We start from the raw sequence: 20,882 nt of genomic DNA on the forward strand, positions 1-20,882 counted from the left end.
ATGGGATAATCACCACACCACCACGGGGATATGAACACACACACAAAATGCGCCACACACTACCACGTGCTCGAACACATATACCACCCTCAGCGCACATTTCACCACACATACACCAACCTCGCCACATAAAAGTCGAAACACAAAAGTCACCACTCAAAACTCGCCACGCGCAAAACTCGCCACACGTGCAAAACTCACCTCATGGAAAACTCGCCACACACAAAACTTGCACACGCGGAAAAATTGCCACATGCACAAAAGTTGCAACACATGCAAAAGTTGCCTCACACAACTTGCACATACTCAAAAGGCACCACACATAAAACTCGCCAAGCGCAAAACTCGCCATGCGCAAAACTTGCTGCACACAACTTGCTACACTAACCTGTCACATGCAACTCGACACAAAAAGTTGCTACACGCATGTCGCCACAGGCAACTCAACACACAACTTGACACACGAAACTCACCCTAAAACACACACAAGTCTGGTATTATCCTTCAAAAATAAAAATCTGATTAATAAGCAGACAAACTACAAGAGCAACAAATGTACCATGTAGGAATCCGGCAGCTGTCAGTCACATGACCAGTCTATTATGTGTATGTGTGAGCTAATATATACTGCCAGGGGGTGGGCTTACTGTTGGCTGGGGATTTATCAGGCTTCCAATTTAGCTTACAAATACTGAGGTAAAAATACTGACCAAATAACGTGTGAACGAGGTCTAATACAGCAGGAGATGACATACAGATATATACTATATACAGGAGGAGATGACACACAGGTATATACTATTTACAGGGGAGACGACACACAGGTATATACTATATACAGGAGGAGATCACACACATATATACTATATACAGGAGAGATGACACAGGTATATACTATATAGAGGAGGAGATGACATACAGGTACATACTATATACAGGAGGAGATGACACAGGTATATACTATATACAGGAGGAGATGACACAGGTATATACTATATACAGGAGAGATGACACACAGGTATATACTATATACAGGAGGAGGTGACATACATGTATATACTATATACAGGAGGAGATGACACACAGGTATATACTATATACAGGAGCAGATTACCTACAGGTATATAGTATATACAGGAGGAGATGACATACAGGTATATGCTATGTATAGGAGGAGATGACATACAGGTATATATTATATACAGGAGGAGATGACACATATATATATATACTATATATAGGTGAGATGACACAGGTATATACTATATACAGGAGATTACATACAGGTATATACTATATATAGGAGGAGATGACATACAGGTATATACTATATACAGGAGATGACATACAGGTGTATACTATATATAAGGGAGATGACAAACATGTATATACTGAGGTGAAAATGAGAGGTGTGAGGTGAAAATGAAAAGGTGTGAGTGCAAAATGAGAGGAGTGAGGGAAAATAGTGGAGTGATCGGAAAATGACAGATGTGAGGTCGAAATGACAAGTGTTAGGGGGGAATGAGAGGAGTGAGGGGGAAAATAAGATGAGTGAGGGGGAAAATGAGAGGTGTGAGGGAGAAAATGAGAGATGTGAGGGGGAAAATGAAAGATGTGATGGGGAAAATGAGAGGCGTCATGGGAAAATAAGAGAAGTGAGGTGCTATGACTAACCACAGATATTTACTATGCCCAGGCAACGTCGATCTCTTCAGTATATATATATATATATATATATAAAATCAGGCAGCACTCCAGTTCAAGAAAAGTATTGGACTTTAGTCCAGCACCAAAGACAGTGTTGTGAGGTCGAAACATTGCACCACTTGGTGCTGGATTAAAGTCCAATATTTTTCTTGAACTGGAGTGCTGCCTGATGCTTTTCTATTTAAATTTTGCGTTTGACAACTGCATTATTCAGAAAGTATTGCACCCAAAATCTGCTCAAGTTTGTGCTGCTATTTGTCTTTTCTATTTAGATCGATAGAAGGAAGGAGATAGATAGATCTATAGATGGAAGGAAGGAGTTGGAAGGAAGGAAGGAAGGAAGGAAGGAGATGGAAGGAAGGAAGGAAAAAGATGGAAGGAAGGAAGGAAAAAGATGGAAGGAAGGAAGGAAAAAGATGGAAGGAAGGAAGGAAAAAGATGGAAGGAAGGAAGGAAAAAGATGGAAGGAAGGAAAAAGATGGAAGGAAGGAAGGAAAAAGATGGAAGGAAGGAAGGAAAAAGATGGAAGGAAGGAAGGAAAAAGATGGAAGGAAGGAAGGAGATGGAAGGAAGGAAGGAAGGAGATGGAAGGAAGGAGATGGAAGGAAGGAAGGAAGGAGATGGAAGGAAGGAAGGAAGGAAGGAAGGAAGGAAGGAGATGGAAGGAAGGAAGGAAGGAAGGAGATGGAAGGAAGGAGATGGAAGGAAGGAAGGAAGGAAAAAGATGGAAGGAAGGAAGGAAAAAGATGGAAGGAAGGAAGGAAAAAGATGGAAGGAAGGAAGGAAAAAGATGGAAGGAAGGAAGGAAAAAGATGGAAGGAAGGAAGGAAAAAGATGGAAGGAAGGAAGGAAAAAGATGGAAGGAAGGAAGGAAGGAAGGAGATGGAAGGAAGGAAGGAAGGAAGGAGATGGAAGAAAGGAAGGAGATGGAAGGAAGGAAGGAAAAAGATGGAAGGAAGGAAGGAAAAAGATGGAAGGAAGGAAGGAAGGAAGGAGATGGAAGGAAGGAGATGGAAGGAAGGAAGGAAAAAGATGGAAGGAAGGAAGGAAAAAGATGGAAGGAAGGAAGGAGATGGAAGGAAGGAAGGAGATGGAAGGAAGGAAGGAGAAGGAAGGAAGGAAGGAAGGAAGGAAGGAGAAGGAAGGAAGGAAGGAGAAGGAAGGAAGGAAAAAGATGGAAGGAAAAAGATGGAAGGAAGGAGATGGAAGGAAGGAAGGAGATGGAAGGAAGGAAGGAGATGGATGGAAGGAAGGAAAAAGATGGAAGGAAGGAAAAAGATGGAAGGAAGGAAGGAGATGGAAGGAAGGAAGGAGAAGGAAGGAAGGAGATGGAAGGAAGGAAGGAAGGAAGGAAGGAGAAGGAAGGAAGGAGAAGGAAGGAAGGAAAAAGATGGAAGGAAAAAGATGGAAGGAAGGAGATGGAAGGAAGGAAGGAGATGGAAGGAAGGAAGGAGATGGAAGGAAGGAAGGAAAAAGATGAAGGAAGGAAAAAGATGGAAGGAAGGAAGGAAGGAGATGGAAGGAAGGAAGGAAAAAGATGGAAGGAAGGAAGGAAGGAAGGAGATGGAAGGAAGGAAGGAAGGAAGGAAGGAGATGGAACGGAAGGAAGGAGATGGAAGGAAGGAAGGAGATGGAAGGAAGGAAGGAGATGGAAGGAAGGAGATGGAAGGAAGGAAGGAGATGGAAGGAAGGAAGGAAAAAGATGGAAGGAAGGAAAAAGATGGAAGGAAGGAAGGAAAAAGATGGAAGGAAGGAAGGAAGAAGATGGAAGGAAGGAAGGAGATGGAAGGAGATGGAAGGAAGGAAGGAAGGAAGGAAGGAGATGGAAGGAAGGAAGGAAAAAGATGGAAGGAAGGAAGGAAGGAGATGGAAGGAAGGAGATGGAAGGAAGGAAGGAAGGAAGGAGATGGAAGGAAGGAAGGAGATGGAAGGAAGGAAGGAGATGGGAAGGAAGGAAGGAAAAAGATGGAAGGAAGGAAGGAAAAAGATGGAAGGAAGGAAGGAGATGGAAGGAAGGAAGGAGATGGAAGGAAGGAAGGAAAAAGGAGATGGAAGGAAGGAAGGAAGGAGATTAAAGGAAGGAAGGAGATGGAAGGAAGGAAGGAAAAAGATGGAAGGAAGGAAGGAAAAAGATGGAAGGAAGGAAGGAGATGGAAGGAAGGAAGGAGATGGAAGGAAGGAAGGAAAAAAGGAGATGGAAGGAAGGAAGGAAGGAGATTAAAGGAAGGAAGGAGATGGAGGAAGGAAGGAAGGAGATGGAAGGAAGGAAGGAAAAAGAAGGAAGGAAGGAAGGAAAAAGAAGGAAGGAAGGAAGGAAGGAGATGGAAGGAAGGAGATGGAAGGAGATGGAAGGAAGGAAGGAAGGAAAAAGATGGAAGGAAGGAAGGAAGGAGATGGAAGGAAGGAAGGAGATGGAAGGAAGGAAGGAAGGAGATGGAAGGAAGGAAGGAAGGAGATGGAAGGAAGGAAGGAAAAGATGGAAGGAAGGAAGGAAATGGAAGGAAGGAAGGAGATGGAAATGGAAGGAAGGAAGGAGATGGAAGGAAGGAAGGAGATGGAAGGAAGGAAGGAGATGGAAGGAAGGAAGGAAGGAGATGGAAGGAAGGAAGGAAAAAGATGGAAGGAAGGAAGGAGATGGAAGGAAGGAAGGAGATGGAAGGAAGGAAGGAGATGGAAGGAAGGAAGGAGATGGAAGGAAGGAAGGAAAAAGATGGAAGGAAGGAAGGAAGGAGATGGAAGGAAGGAAGGAAGGAAGGAGATGGAAGGAAGGAAGGAGATGGAAGGAAGGAAGGAGATGGAAGGAAGGAAGGAAAAAGATGGAAGGAAGGAGATGGAAGGAAGGAGATGGAAGGAAGGAAGGAAGGAAGGAAGGAAGGAGATGGAAGGAAGGAAGGAGATGGAAGGAAGGAAGGAGATGGAAGGAAGGAAGGAAAAAGATGGAAGGAAGGAAGGAAAAAGATGGAAGGAAGGAAGGAGATGGAAGGAAGGAAGGAAGGAAGGAAGGAGATGGAAGGAAGGAAGGAGATGGAAGGAAGGAAGGAAAAAGATGGAAGGAAGGAAGGAAAAAGATGGAAGGAAGGAAGGAGATGGAAGGAAGGAAGGAAGGAGATGGAAGGAAGGAAGGAAATGGAAGGAAGGAAGGAGATGGAAGGAAGGAAGGAAGGAAGGAAGGAGATGGAAGGAAGGAAGGAGATGGAAGGAAGGAAGGAGATGGAAGGAAGGAAGGAGATGGAAGGAAGGAAGGAAGAAGGAAGGAAGGAAGGAGAAGGAAGGAAGGAAGGAGAAGGAAGGAAGGAAGGAGATGGAAGGAAGGAAGGAGAAGGAAGGAAGGAGATGGAAGGAAGGAAGGAAATGGAAGGAAGGAAGGAAGGAAGGAAGGAAGGAAGGAAGGAGAAGGAAGGAAGGAAGGAGAAGGAAGGAAGGAAGGAGAAGGAAGGAAGGAAGGAAGGAGAAGGAAGGAAGGAAGGAGAAGGAAGGAAGGAGATGGAAGGAAGGAAGGAAATGGAAGGAAGGAAGGAAGGAGAAGGAAGGAAGGAAGGAGAAGGAAGGAAGGAGATGGAAGGAAGGAAGGAAATGGAAGGAAGGAAGGAGATGGAAGGAAGGAAGGAAGGAGATGGAAGGAAGGAAGGAGATGGAAGGAAGGAAGGAAGGAAAAGATGGAAGGAAGGAGATGGAAGGAAGGAAGGAAGGAGATGGAAGGAAGGAAGGAAGGAAGGAAGGAGATGGAAGGAAGGAAGGAAGAAGGAAGGAAGGAAGGAGAAGGAAGGAAGGAGAAGGAAGGAGAAGGAAGGAAGGAAGGAGATGGAAGGAAGGAAGGAGAAGGAAGGAAGGAGAAGGAAGGAAGGAGATGGAAGGAAGGAAGGAAGGAAGGAAGGAGATGGAAGGAAGGAAGGAAGGAAGAAGGAAGGAAGGAAGGAGAAGGAAGGAAGGAAGGAGAAGGAAGGAAGGAAGGAGATGGAAGGAAGGAAGGAGAAGGAAGGAAGGAGAAGGAAGGAAGGAGATGGAAGGAAGGAAGGAAGGAGATGGAAGGAAGGAAGGAAGGAGATGGAAGGAAGGAAGGAAGGAAGGAGATGGAAGGAAGGAAGGAAGGAGATGGAAGGAAGGAAGGAGATGGAAGGAAGGAAGGAAGGAAGGAGATGGAAGGAAGGAAGGAAGGAAGGAAGGAAGGAAGGAGAAGGAAGGAAGGAAGGAGAAGGAAGGAAGGAGATGGAAGGAAGGAAGGAGAAGGAAGGAAGGAGGGAGATGGAAGGAAGGAAGGAAGGAGATGGAAGGAAGGAGATGGAAGGAAGGAAGGAGATGGAAGGAAGGAAGGAAGGAGATGGAAGGAAGGAAGGAAGGAGATGGAAGGAAGGAAGGAAGGAGATGGAAGGAAGGAAGGAAGGAAGGAGATGGAAGGAAGGAAGGAAGGAAGGAGATGGAAGGAAGGAAGGAAGGAGATGGAAGGAAGGAAGGAAGGAAGGAGATGGAAGGAAGGAAGGAAGGAGATGGAAGGAAGGAGATGGAAGGAAGGAGATGGAAGGAAGGAAGGAAGGAAGGAGATGGAAGGAAGGAAGGAAGGAAGGAGATGGAAGGAAGGAAGGAAGGAGATGGAAGGAAGGAGATGGAAGGAAGGAAGGAAAAAGATGGAAGGAAGGAAGGAAGGAAGGAGATGGAAGGAAGGAAGGAAGGAGATGGAAGGAAGGAAGGAAGGAGATGGAAGGAAGGAAATGGAAGGAAGGAAGGAGATGGAAGGAAGGAGATGGAAGGAAGGAAGGAGATGGAAGGAAGGAAGGAAGGAAGGAGATGGAAGGAAGGAGATGGAAGGAAGGAAGGAAGGAAGGAGATGGAAGGAAGGAAGGAAGGAGATGGAAGGAAGGAAGGAGATGGAAGGAAGGAAGGAAGGAGAAGGAAGGAAGGAAGGAAGGAGATGGAAGGAAGGAGATGGAAGGAAGGAAGGAGATGGAAGGAAGGAGATAGATAGATCTATAGATAGAAGGAAGGAGATAGAAGGAAGGAGATAGCTAGATCTATAGGTAGAAGGAAGGAGATAGACAGATAGATATGAGATAGATAGATAGATAATTTGGGGTCCACTGTTCTTATAGTGGAAAAAGTGAAGTAATTTTTCAGAACCTACATGACCTGTCACTGGATATGGTCCCACCTTTCTTTAGCCCACCAATAATAATGTGTATAATAGGAAAAGCTCTTGCATGAAGGCAGCGGCAGAGAGAAACTTGTCCATGTAAAGCTGGTGTGTTTTTACCACCCTACAGGGATAAGTGGACAATGATGCTAGTCATTATAATCTGTGTACTGTGCTATGGACACTGCAGGTGCTACATAAACTGCGAAAAAATGACTAAGTCAGGGAGTCTCTAGCTTTTTAGTTGACTGCTGTATATTCACTAAGAGTACTGAAATGAAGAATTGTGGAATTTATCAGTTTCTAATTGATCTGTTTTCTAACTTTCCATTGTGTTTCCAGCTCCTTACAAGGAATCTGCTGGGACCCGGAGGCAGAGGTTGCGCTGACATCATGGCAGTAGCTACAAGAACCGATTCCCACATTATCTCGGCAGAAGCCTCCTCCACTTGGAGGAGAGAACATCTGTGGTAAGAATGTACACAGACGCCATAACAAATAACGCTATGTGTCGCTGCCAGGACGCGCGTTCACACATGGGGCAGGGGCGCATGTAAGGTCTTGGGAAAAGCGCACTGTCTCATGGACTAGTAGAGACGGACAGGAAGCGTGGAGGGGAATCTGGAAATACATGTGTGCGAGTGTCTGTACCCAAAAACCAACATCTGTGCTGCTGATCCTCCAGAAATATCCCATCCAGTAAGTTCATGTGCTCTGCCGCTGTCCAGATGTCAAATAAACACTTCATTTTACTGTCATAACAAATAAATGAAAATACAACAGCAAAAAAAAAAATCTATATTACTCGTCTGCTCTGACACTTATTTATTACTTCTGCCCACTAAGTGAGACCAGACGTCTTAAATGTGCCAAATTTATCACTGTTGATCATCCTGGATGATAAATCTTTACACAATGTTGTGCAGCCTTCCACCACCTACTAGTTGGCTTCCTTTGTACCACAATTTTGGAGTAAGGTGTCACATTTTAAGACAAGCACTTTTTTTAGTCTAATATGCAAATTGTCTCTTTAGAGAGGAAGAGAACTAGAACTCCTATTGGATGTAGCAATCCTAACAGTCAATGTCGACCCTTTAACGAGCCTTGTCACATGACTTAGGATAAGAGCCAAACCAGATCTCATCTTGCAGACACCGTTTCGGGTTGTTGCCCATCATCAGTGCAAAGTATGAGATCGGATTTAACTAGATGAGATGCTTAAGCCTGGGATTTAAGGGGTAACGTTTTTCCATGTGAAGCGTGACAAACCAGGCCTGGCACGTCAGAGTGAGGAGACTTAAATGCCATGCATCCTCCTCTGGGAAATTAAATATGCAAATTGCAAATTAAATTTCTCAGAGGAGCATGCATGGCGTTTAAGTCTCCTCTCTCAGACGTAGCTTGTCACTTTCCACAAGGCGAAACGTTACCTCTTAGATCCCCTTTCTTATCTAAAGCACTCTCTTGCTGAATTAGTCATGTAGGCACTGATTCATTACAGTGCAATACATTTTGAAAAAGTTACATTTTTGTGCTACGCAGAGTTGGGCAAAAATGTATTATTTTTAACTTTTGATGGCAACTTTGGCCAAAACGAGCAGGGCCGGGGTGAAATGGAAGCGTAACGGGGTATATGGTAAGGCCCACTCATCATTCATGACTACTTGTGGTTGTGATTTTCCCACAAATCTTACTCCAGTCTGGAGGGGCGAGGTGCAAAGCGCATACAGCTTCTCATACGTGTGCGCCTCTGGATGAATCAGGTGCGTCAGACTCCAACACGCACCCTCGTCAACACAGGCATGTACAATGCACCGGGACAAAGTGTCTAAAACACACACTGAAAAAAAAAATCTACAACTTGAGATGGCAAGATGAAATAAAATGTGGCGCAATGTCCACCAAAGTAAAGGTGCAACACTAAATCTGTCCCATTGATGGGATAATAAAGTATTATAACTGAACAGTAAGAGGTACATGTGGATGTCTAACTTGCTTTAAATGACACATTTCACGACTTTTACTCCCCCGCCAAAAAGACCATTACATAACGTATAGCCGAGCGAAGAGGCTAGAAAGTGCATACAACATGGCAAGCACAAGTGCATGCATACAGTACGGGAACAGTGGTGACCGTACTCTGTGCGCACCACCAGGGGGCAGCAAATACTGACGAGAAAACTCGCGGTTACTAGGGAGCGTCAGTATTCGGCTGCTGTAGGAGCACAGAGACTTAACCTGGATTCAGAAACGTGCATTCAATCTAACTAGATGTTACTCCATTTTCTCTACCCTGGGAACGCTCATGAGAGCAGTGTTCTGGGGCGAGTTGTCCTTTAAATAAACTAATATCATACACCCTGGTTTTTAAGTAAAGAGAAGCGCACACCTCTCCGCAGCCATTGTTACGATGGAGAATACAATTGACCCCATTAACTTGGTCACAGATGTGGGGATTTCACTGATATTATACTATGTAGAAAATAATAAATACTACTACTACTACTACTACTACATTATAGCATTTAACCCTTCCATTTCTACGTGTTATGATTGGATATGCCCCGAGTAACCATCTACGCTCGGCCAAGTATGTACATGGAAAATAACTTTTTTTCCAAAGGTTTGACTTACCCATAACTCTCAGCTGATTCACAATTCCATGAATTGAAAAAAACATCCAAAGAGGCTGCGAGGAGTCCACACACATCAACATCCCGCGGCTGTTTCCATTAACGCCATGATGTATCTCCCCATTGGGCATAAATAAAAAACTATGGATATCGCCGTTGCTCACTGTGAACAAACCTTGATGAACAACCCAATATTCCTTTCTGTCCAGTAGGTAGTCTGGATTGGAGGGCAGATCATAGGTTCGTAATGTGCTTGGATCGCAGGAGGTGATGCCAAATGATAACGACCCATAGTAAGGCAGCGGTAACTGGCCGGTCTCTATAAAGAGGGTCTCCCCGATGTGCACTGGCCTCTCAGTAAACACTATCGTCCTGTTGCTCTCCTGCCAATTCGTATATGCCACCGATCGATCAGATGACAGAGTGATGTCAGCACCACGTGTGGAGTGAAAGTGAAGCTCCATGTCCAATAACGTTGGCATCCCTTGGGTACGCTGCCGCCTGTTTGGACAACAAGGTATGGCGTGGTTGTCGGTCGGTGGCGGCACTCGGCTTAAGTTCAAGTTAGCAATTTTTGCTACCACCTGATTGTTCTCCAGTTCATTATTGTTGAAGTTTGCAGAATCATGGCTACTTTGAGGCAAGCATGTGCTCAGCCGGGGGCTGCTCAGTCGTCCTGGTGGCATTGTGTCAGCAAACATGCTATCTGTGGGTGCAAAACAAAGAGTTTAGTGTACAGGAGGTATAGGAGAGACCGAAACAATAACACTCTACAAACACGTCTGTCTTGTGATTAAGGACTGGGTGGATGAGTGTTCCCATTAATCCAATTCATCAGCACATGTCACCTGCACCACATTGTAAGAGGACAAGACTTGTCCTCTGCCCTAAGTGAAGAGCACCTGACAACCAGGAGAGATCCAAGTGTAACGTCGCTGGGTGCAGGGCACCGATAAGACAAAATGGCTCATTCTGAATACAGGTATCGCTTGTATCCCACATACCCGCCATGCTGTACCATCAGCTGCTGCCAGAACTACAACTCCCAGCAGGATATATTTCACCATTTGTCATGACACGCCTAGCATTCACACTAGGCAGTAAAGTTCCCCCCCTGCCGACATTTGGCTTAGAGGGTCTAGGTATGGAGCCAAGTTTTGAACACAGAATAAAAAGATCCATTTCATAGTAGCGTGATAAATGAGTAGGCGTCAAAGCTTCGCAGCTGCCTCCTGTCACAAGCGGACATTGTGAAAGCTTTCTTCTGAGCCTGCAGCTACATCGGGGCTTTTGTAATAAACAAGAATGAGTGCACGGCATGAGATCCAAGTTGTATGAAAGGTGCGTTAACACTCATGGGCCTGATAAAATATTAACATTACTGAGAATATGAGGTCATACCAAAGAATGGATACTAATATCAAGTCCCCGAGACCTACGGTAGATGTGTGAGCAGAGATGACAACAGCCACTGGAAAGAAATGTCACTGGTCACAAACAAGAGCTAGGGTGTGAGAAATATTGGCCCCACCATTGGGGCTGCGAGCTTGTACGAGCTACCGATACCAAGAAACCAGTCCTGTATGTCGGCCCCATATATATCACATGTGAAGAGCTAAGGACTGCTGTCCTACGCCAAGAGACATATGGAGGAACCATGTTACAATCAGACAAGGCAAAGCATGGAGACGGAATTTGTGCCCCTCAAACAGAGGTTAATAACTGAAAAGGGATTGCTGGTGGCGGATCTGGGGAGGCTGTGTGCACCTAGAGATGAAACAGGGATGTGACACTGTCTGCGCTGTTTATATCCCGTGAAAGATAGCCGAATTCTGTGAACTCTGATACCCGAGGCTCTGTTCTTTCTCAAAGTCTGCTTTCAAATGCACACTACATTTTATGAGCCTTCACTTTTTTTTCTCTACAAAGTAACAGTTAAGAACTATCCAGGAAAAATAATGGGATGATGAAAAAGTAAAAGAAAAATAAATACACAAAGCTGAGAATAATTAATATTCAATCTTTACCATTTGTAAATATTCAATAAGACACTGGTTTGGACTAAACATTAAATCAAGAAACACACACAATGAGCGAGAGAAACAGCACGACAGAGCGACTGAGAGCAACAAAGAGTGACAGACACACAGAGAGACAGACTGAGCAACAGAGAGCGAGCGCGAGCAACAGAGCGAGAGAGAGCGAAAGAGAGCGCGCGACAGACAGACACAGACAGAGAGACACACAGACAGAGAGACACACAGACAGAGAGACACACAGACAGAGAGACACACAGACAGAGAGACACACAGACAGAGAGACACACAGACAGAGAGACACACAGACAGAGAGACACACAGACAGAGAGACACACAGACAGAGAGACACACAGACAGAGAGACACACAGACAGAGAGACACACAGACAGAGAGACACACAGACAGAGAGACACACAGACAGAGAGACACACAGACAGAGAGACACACAGACAGAGAGACACACAGACAGAGAGACACACAGACAGAGAGACACACAGACAGAGAGACACACAGACAGAGAGACACACAGACAGAGAGACACACAGACAGAGAGACACACAGACAGAGAGACACACAGACAGAAAAAAAGGAGACCAAGAAAGACAGGGACACAGAAAGAGGGGGGGGAAAAAAAAAAAAAAAAAAAAGAGCGAGGCACAGAGGCAAAGAAAAAAAAAGACAGAAGAGTGAAAGAAAAAAGAGAAAGATCAAAAGAGACAAAGAAATAGAAAGCGAAAAAGAAAGATATTTCATGTATTGGCCAAATCAGTGTGTTATTATCCGATTGAGACTATATATGTACATTACATAGTTTTCAGTAACATATGCCCATTAGGTGGTGTGTTTGTTCTTTGCTTTAAGGATCAAGCAATGACCTTTGTTTGTCCAGAGGGGGAAAAAAAACTCATTAAAATGTTATCACTATCACTTTGATCAATTCAGAGCAATAACTTCAAGCGAATAAGAACAGCTCACTGTATATCTTTACTGAAACATATATTCATTGACATAAAGGAAAACAAACAACTGCACCATGTACGATCTTTAACTGTAAGGTGTAACCTGTCCCTATTAAGTTCCCCTGACTGCTGTTCTGGGCTCTTAACCCCTCATGTCAAGGGTCAGAGTGCAGTTGTCTCAGCGCACAGATGTCTAGGTCTCCAGGCAGGAGGAGATGTTACCATATGAGGCCATGTAAGAAGCCTAAGCAGGGGCACACAGAAGCCTAGGAATTTGCCAGAATGATGGTCGTGGAGGTCACCGGCTGCTCCAAAATCGCCTGGATGTGATAATGAACACAAACCCTAGGTGTGCAGTGAAGCAATCTCATCTGATCTCTTCAGACACAGATACTGAGGAGACCGCATCGGGAGGTCTACGAGGTCTATATTCAGTAACGTCCCTGGACGGATGATAGGGAAATTTAAGATTGTAAACCCCCCCAGAGATCTAACTATTGTCTAGCTCTATAACCTTCCCATCAATGTGATCAGCAAACATCTGACTGGACTGCAATAATAATAATAATAAAAAAGATACAGTAGGCAGCGGATGACATTTCGTGCTACCTAAATGTCTGGAGAGAGAAGCCAAACGCCACACACTTAGCACAAAGCTTCCAGCGTCATTCGAGCAGCCCGAAAGGTCACCGCTTTGTATAGAGCATCACAAAAGTGGAAGTATATTCACCAAACTGTTTCTATATTAAGGCAACCGTAGAAAAAGGGATTTTCAAAACCTCGGAAGAACGAGAACAATGTAAATTTCAGAATGTGGTATTTAGAGGGATAATGAAGGGAAACGACCTTTCATACAAGCAGTATTTCCAGCTGATCTCTAGCACATGTCAATATAAGTTTTCACTCGGGGTCTATATTCTCTATACTTTTTATTATTTGCCAGAGTTATGAAATCAGTCTGTAAACTCACCTCTGAATTGTACACTGCCGTGGAATAGGTTTGTGCTATATAAATACTGAAAGTGAATTCCTACTTCCACAGGCTAATATGGCCATATAATGCAGGAATATGAACCACAAAAAAATGAAAAAAAAAAAATGTAATATACCAGCGCCCGCCATCACCTGAATAATGGAGCAAATGATCAACACCCCAACAGATCATGTTTTCAGGGTTGGGGTTTCCTCATGTCTTCATGATACTTCAAACACTACTGAGGAAGTCCTGAAAACATGATCTGTTGGGGGCCACGAGGATGGAGTTTGGAAAATACTAGTCTAAGGCACACTTGTCACTTCTCATGGAACATACTAAAGGCCTTGAATAAAGGAAAGACCTCACAGAAGAGTTGGAAGTTCCTACACTGTAGATATCTCTGGGAAAGCAACGCTCCATAAAAGGTTTCTTGTGAGTAGTGTCGGGATGCTCGGTCACTACAAGGAGCACTAAAGTCTAAATTGTACAATCAGGAGATTGCACCGCGGCTTGGGGAAATGGAAAAAAAAAAAAAAAAAAAACTCCTGAAAAAGCCTTGGAGAAAACTTTTTCTTTTAAAAAAAAAATGATATAATTTGGTCAAGATAGGTTACTTCTTTGAACAAGCTGAAATCTGCGTACCTGTATTTTTCTGGGGACCCTTCTAACCTTCTTTGAGAACCACTGGTCAAAAATTTAAGGGACAATTTTCTCTAATATCAGATGAGGAAAAGAGGGACATAATTCGTTCCCAAATCAGTTTTGCCCTTTCAAGTCAGATCCTCTTTGTGAATGTGGCCGTTGTTATACCATTATATGGATTCTTTTAATTTTTCATAGTCCTCTGTCCTACAAATATCCCTTCTTCAAAACATTTAGTAGCTGAGCTGAATCGTTGACTGCCTCCATACAGAGAGTGGAAGCAGGTGTAACTGGTCCTCAAATACAGAAGACCAAGATCACTGGTCTTATACAGTCATCTTTAATATGAAGACAGTTCTGGCCATTGACCAACCTGGGTAAAAAATTTTAGTTAAATCTAATAATCCATTTTAGTCCATGTATCCAAGATTTTTACTCTTTGACAAGTAGTAGTGGGAAATGTCAATCAGAAACAAGAAGTGAAAAGAAATAACCCATGCTGCTTACTTGAATAACCTTATAATGTACAAGGATTCCTAAATTAGGACGTTTCGATCTTCGTTCCTTACTCCTACCTGGATAAAGCAGAGCAACGGCTTTGCCTCTTGTCTAAATGAGGTAATTTGTTGATCTGTTATTTTAATGGTTGTAAGTTTCCGCGATCTTCAAACATGAATTAGACACTCCTGTATTCGGAGATAAGATGGGTAGCCGGGAGTTTCTTTTGGAGGGTCAAGTACTGGACTTTCTAAAACCCCTCTGCGATAGCACAGGAATGCTGTGTAAGAGGCCCTAAAGAGTCTCTTGTTTCAGATACAAGATATCCAGGAGGCAGCACCATTGATGGCTACAAGCGAGAGGCTCCACGTCACAGGGGATTGTGCACAGCCATTTGCAACAGTAAAAGGAGAGATAAAAGGCTGCCTGAATTGTGCAATGCTTTTTATTCTCTAGGGAGCCAATTAATACTGAAAAATAGATATTTTTGTAGCATTTAAAAAAAATGATTATCTCTTTCTCTCTAGATATAACAGGGTGGTCCAAAAGTAGGTGGACAGAAAATAACATTTATTTTGATTTATTATTATTCCTTTTGAATTTTTATTCTGTTAAACCAGAGAGTTATGCGACACAAAATAGTTAATAAACAACATTTCCCACATGTCTACTTTACATCAGCACAATTCTGGAAACATTTTTTTTTGTTAGGAAGTTATAAAGGGTTAAAAGTTGACCAGCGATTTCTCATTTTTACAACAAAATTTACAAAACCTTTTTTTTAGGGACCACCTCACATTTGCAGTCAGTTTGAGGGGTCTGTATGGCTGAAAATACCCCAAAGTGACACCATTCTAAAAACTGCACCCCTCAAGGTGCTCAAAACCACATTCAAAAAGTTTATTAACCCTTCAGGTGTTTCACAGCAGCAGAAGCAACATGAAAGAAAAAAAATGAACATTTAACTTTTTAGTCACAAAAATGATCTTTTAGCAACAATTTTTTTTATTTTTCCAAGGGTAAGAGGAGAAAGTGGACCCCAAAACTTGTTGTCCAATTTGTCCTGAGTAACCGATACCCCATATGTGGGGGGAACCACTGGGCACATGTTGGAGCTCGGAAGTGAAGTAGTGACGTTTTGGAATGCAGACTTTGATGGAATGGTCTGCGGGCGTCATGTTGCGTTTGCAAAGCCCCTGATGTGCCTAAACAGTAGAAACCCCCCACAAGTGACCCCATTTTGGAAATTAGACCCCCCCCAAGGAACTTAGCTAGATGTATGGTGAGAACTTTGAAACCAAAAAAACATGTTTGATAAATATCCCCCTTCATAACCCTATTACACATACTGTCCACCTACTTTTGGACCACCCTGTATATTAATAATAATATTTAGTATGACAAAAAAAACACAACAACTGGGAAATTGGAAAAGAAAACCTGAGAGACAAAAAGCGCACATTGGAAAGAAGAGTACTGGAAAAAAGTATGTATGGATGAGTTATCCAGTTTAAAGAAGATAATGTACAAGATACGGAAATCAAGTGTAAAGGCCCCCAAACACAGACGGACGTTGGTGACTATGGGTTCGGTTGACCCTCTAATGCGTGTGGGGGCCCCAGCCTAGTGATCATCGTCTGAAGTTGTTGATCGGGCATGTCTGATTTCAGGCTGTCAATTGCGTTGTTCTCCTGGAGATAAGCTGCCAGCAGTGATGCCTGTTGGGGTTTTACCATAAAGAACATAGGAGTGAAGGTAGAGATGGCTGTTGGATCAGCCAAAGTGTCGTTTGGCTAACAAGCATATACTATGTATGGCCGGTTTTAGAATGCTATGCAATGTGGAGCTTCTTTAGGGTTGTAAAGTGGGAGAATTACATAAAATGCAGAAACAGACTGCTGAAAACAGTATAATGATATAAAGTACATGCCTAAACTAAACGAAAGAAGTGGTGTTCCCATCTGGGATATTTATGACATATGACCTGTATGCCATTAGTCAAAAAGTAGAAGAACAGCGCTCCATCCAGGTGTAGTAATAGAAAAAAGGACTTTATTCCGCCATAATGCAAACGACGATTCGACCACCAATAGGAAACGTTGTTTGCATTATGGCGGAATAAAGTCCTTTTTTCTATTACTACACCTGGATGGAGCGCTGTTCTTCTACTTTTTGATTGTCTGGACTATCCAATAGGGTTTCTTGGACTCGGAAGGGGCGCCCCAATTCAGTGAGTGCTGTCAGCCTTTTATGTAATGTATGCCATTAGTGTCCGATAGTTGTTAGTCCTGCTGCCGAGACCCACAGCTTTCTTGAGAATGGAGAGGCAGCCCCATGCTTGTGATGCTCTCCATTTATTTCTATAGAAGCTCCAAAATAAATGGAATCATATAATCCAAACTATCCAGCAGATTCACCAAATCCCAGTCTTACTGTTGGAAAAAAATGCTCTAAAAATCAAGTCATATTTCAGGAAAGAACAAAAACAGTCATGGGATGAAAGCTGAAAAGCTATAGAACAACAGATATGGCAAAGCTGTAATTGCTGTACACTCGGTGGTGCCCAGTTGATGAGCTGTGTATTTATACCCCATTGGCATCACCCAAATATGAGCATAAATTTCCTCAAAACAAGCAGTGCAGCTGTAGTGCCAACACTTGCATCAGGACTTTATTGTGATCCTTGGGAGGCAATATTGACTGCCAACTACCTGGCAAACAGATGGTTCCTTTTATCCTGGCAAGGAACGTTTCTATAAGAGAAAAAGTGACTCATTCTGCTTTTTCCAAGAACAATGGCTCTTGCATAAAATAGGTAGTGCAGTGGTCCATAACAACCAGATTACTTCTTTCATCTATCCAAAAAAAGGCAATTTCTGACTGGCTAATATCAGAGACTGCTTCACGTTCTGAGTGCACCAGCTTTTACATATGATGTCTAATCTGCAATGACAATAATATAGGATGTTCCAATCAACAGGCTAAGAAAAGCAAAGAAAAATAGAAACAATTTACCTAGAATTTGTACTTCTTGGGTGATTCCATAGACATCAATCAAAGCCCACAAAGGACTAGATACTTTAACTCCACAATGAAAAAGAATGGGATCCTCATCATTGACACTGTAGAAAACTCTTCCTTGACGATCAACCCAAAACGCCAAAATATTGTCTCTTTGAGCAAACCTCTCTGGTAAAGCTTTTGCCCAATACCCAGGCCGAGTAACGAGGTCAGGACAAGCATACTTGGGTATATCTTCAGGTTTCATCTGAGCTGGGTCATGAATTGTGAATCCAAACCGCAGAGCGCCGCTCCACCCATGGTGAACAGACACCAGCTTCAAGCGGACCTTTTCATACAGATGGATAGGGCGACTAGTAAAAGTGATCCCATTACAAAAGCTATTGCGCCGGATGGCTTTTCTTCCATGAGTGTCCAATCGGATATTTTTGCCTTTTGTTTGGCAGTGAAAGCGTGGAGACTCTGTTCGGGACAAGACAAGTCTCCTTTCCTGACCACAGTGGAGTAATGTGTAACAGGGTCTGTTGGCCACTTGACGGTTGTGATGGCTTGTATCTGTAGAAGAAATACAAAAAGGTTATAAGAATAGTTCGGAATAGTAATAGTCTACATATTTTTGAGAATTACCAATAAGCTACGATATGTCGAAATAGTTTTAGAAACGATTGTCCATCCTAAAGCTCATGGTCACTTGTCTTAATTCTCCGAGCAATCGGAAACAACCTCGTCTGTTACTCCATCCTCATGCAATTCACCATATTTACCAAGAAGCCCACTTATGTTTTTGTTTAATTCATGAACATAAAAGAGGAAAATTAAATGTCCCTCAAGGATTAACTGGATGGAAGCTGGGTTTTACTTTCCTATCCACATACCCTGAGGATCAGAGCCGCTCTTTTGTTAATGGAAATCTGCGAGAACCATTTCCTTTATAATATAGGACGTTGTTTCCAATCATAGGCCCACTGTTTGGCTAACATGTAAAAGACGACAGGTAATGTAAATTCAACCCATTGGAAGTTACGTGCTGTTCCTCCAGCCTTTCCTTCCTTCCTGGGGCCTTCGCATTGGAAAGGTTTAACCCTTTCATCTGGTACGACAATTGTGTGCAGCTGTGTTATTATAAAAACTATAGACCATGATTTTACATACTATACCAATGACGAACGGGAGCAAAGAATTCACTTTTGCAACACTTGATACAGGATATTAAAAAAAAAAAAACCCCTCAATAACTTGTCCTATAATTTATTCAATAAAACCCTACAGTCAGTCATTCTACAATGGTTTTTAGTCATTTGTACAAAACCATTTATAGGATTACAAATGACTTAGATTTATCACCACTTAATGGTTTACAGATTGTTTACTCTAACTTCAGCAAATTTTATTAATAGCTTTTGAAATACAGAATAAAACAAGGAAACACAAACATGGATGACCGTGTCATACACTGATAATGGCAGCAATGAAGGGGTCAATTCAAAACGAATGTGATTACAGTGCTGGGTGGTCCAACTCGCTTCCTAATCCTTAAAGTAGAACGCCTGTTTGTTTGTTTTTTACTCGTCCAGATATAGTTCTGCTACAATTAACCTATTTAGTTGCTTTCTATTTTTTAATAAAATCCACCATCATAGATACTAACAGGACACAAGCATCCAACATCAGTGCCCAGGAGAGAAAGGCCATACAGTCGTTGAAAACCAACAAAGAAATCATCATCAAACCTGCTGACAAGGGAGGTGCAATAGTCATGATGAAGATGAACACAAACTATATGAAGGAAGCAGACAAATTATGGACACACGCTACTACAAAAATTGGAGTTGGATCCTACACAGGACTACTACAAGGAACTAAACAAGTTGGTATCTTGTCTGCCTGACAAATCCACAAGAGCCGATAACCTGATACCAGAAAGTCCAAGAACAGGGACATTCTACATGCTTCCCAAAATCCACAAGTCTGGAAACCCAGGAAGACCAATTATTTCATATGTGGGCACCCTTACTGAGCAGGTATCTGGATGGGTAGAGGGTATTCTTAAACCACTGGTAAAGGATACACCCAGCTATATTCGGGACACAACTGACCTATTGAATAAACTATCAGCAATAGGTCCTCTACCAGAAGAAACCATCCTGGCCACCATAGATGAGGAATCTTTGTACTCCAATATCCCACACCAGGATGGATTAAATGCCTGCAAATTCTTCCTGGAAAACACAGGGACTGATGCTGATTCTGTAGTGAAACTTATAAAATTCATCCTGACCCACAATTACTTTTAATTTGACAAGATATATCTACATGAGACTGGCACAGCAATGGGAAGTAAAATGGCCCCACAGTATGCAAATCTTTTCATGACCAAGCTTGAAAGGGACTTTTTGACCTCATGTCCCATCAGGCCTCTGGCGTACTACCGCTACATTGATGACATTTTAATCATCTGGACGGAGTCTGAGCCACGGCTAAAGACGTTCCATGAACAGTTTAATCAATTTCATCCTACCATCAACTTGACACTCAACTACTACTGCACTGAAATTAACTTTTTGGACATCATCATTAGGCTGCACAACAATGAAAGAGAGACATCCCTGTATCAGAAGCCAATTGACCGTCCAGCATACCTTAAATGGGACAGTTTCCATCCAAAACACAAACTATTGTCTACAGCCAAGCCATCAGATACAGTCGTATATGTTCCAACCCCATGGACAGGGATGAACACCTTGGTCGCCTCAGAAAGACCTTTTTGAATATTGAAAACCAGATTACAAGAGACACCAGAATATCAAGGAATCACCTGCTACATTACAAAACTAAAGAAGAAAACAACCGGGTACCTCTAGTAGTTACCTACAATCCAAATCTGGAGGCGCTAAGGGGAGCTGCACGGAAATTACAACCTTTACTACAAAAAGATGCCCGATTACAATCCATTTTTCCAGACCCCCCACTACTGTGTATTAGGCAGCCCCCAAATCTAAGAAGCATCATTGTCAAGAGCTCCCTGTCCTCTCCAACAGCTGCAGGTACCTTTCCCTGCAATCAGAAAAAAATGTAAAACCTGTCGATTTATAATGACCACGGACAAGATAAAGATCCCCAATTCACATCAGGACTACAAGAACCCAGGTACATTCAGCTGCATCACTTCTAATGTGGTGTATTTGTACTAAATGTCCAACTGGGGGTCTGTATGTGGGGGAAACAGGGAAAAAACTGAGAACAAGGATGAACTCTCATCACACAATAAGAGAAAAAATGGAT

At 42.8% G+C, this 20,882-nt stretch overlaps 1 protein-coding gene across 1 annotated transcript in view; it reads right to left on the reverse strand.

The window, feature by feature from the left end:
• The window catches only part of NEURL1B (neuralized E3 ubiquitin protein ligase 1B), a 78,010-nt gene that overhangs the window by 19,044 nt on the left and 38,084 nt on the right, over positions 1–20,882 (reverse strand). Inside the window, exons 2-3 of the mRNA XM_077265786.1 lie at positions 17,595–18,155; positions 9,467–10,171 (exon numbers count right to left, since the gene is read on the reverse strand). Coding sequence (XP_077121901.1) covers positions 9,467–10,171; positions 17,595–18,155 — 1,266 coding nt within the window. The remainder of the gene's footprint in view (positions 1–9,466; positions 10,172–17,594; positions 18,156–20,882) is intronic.

The sequence above is a fragment of the Ranitomeya variabilis genome, chromosome 5 (genome assembly GCF_051348905.1).
Source record: "Ranitomeya variabilis isolate aRanVar5 chromosome 5, aRanVar5.hap1, whole genome shotgun sequence".
NCBI lineage: Eukaryota > Metazoa > Chordata > Amphibia > Anura > Dendrobatidae > Ranitomeya > Ranitomeya variabilis.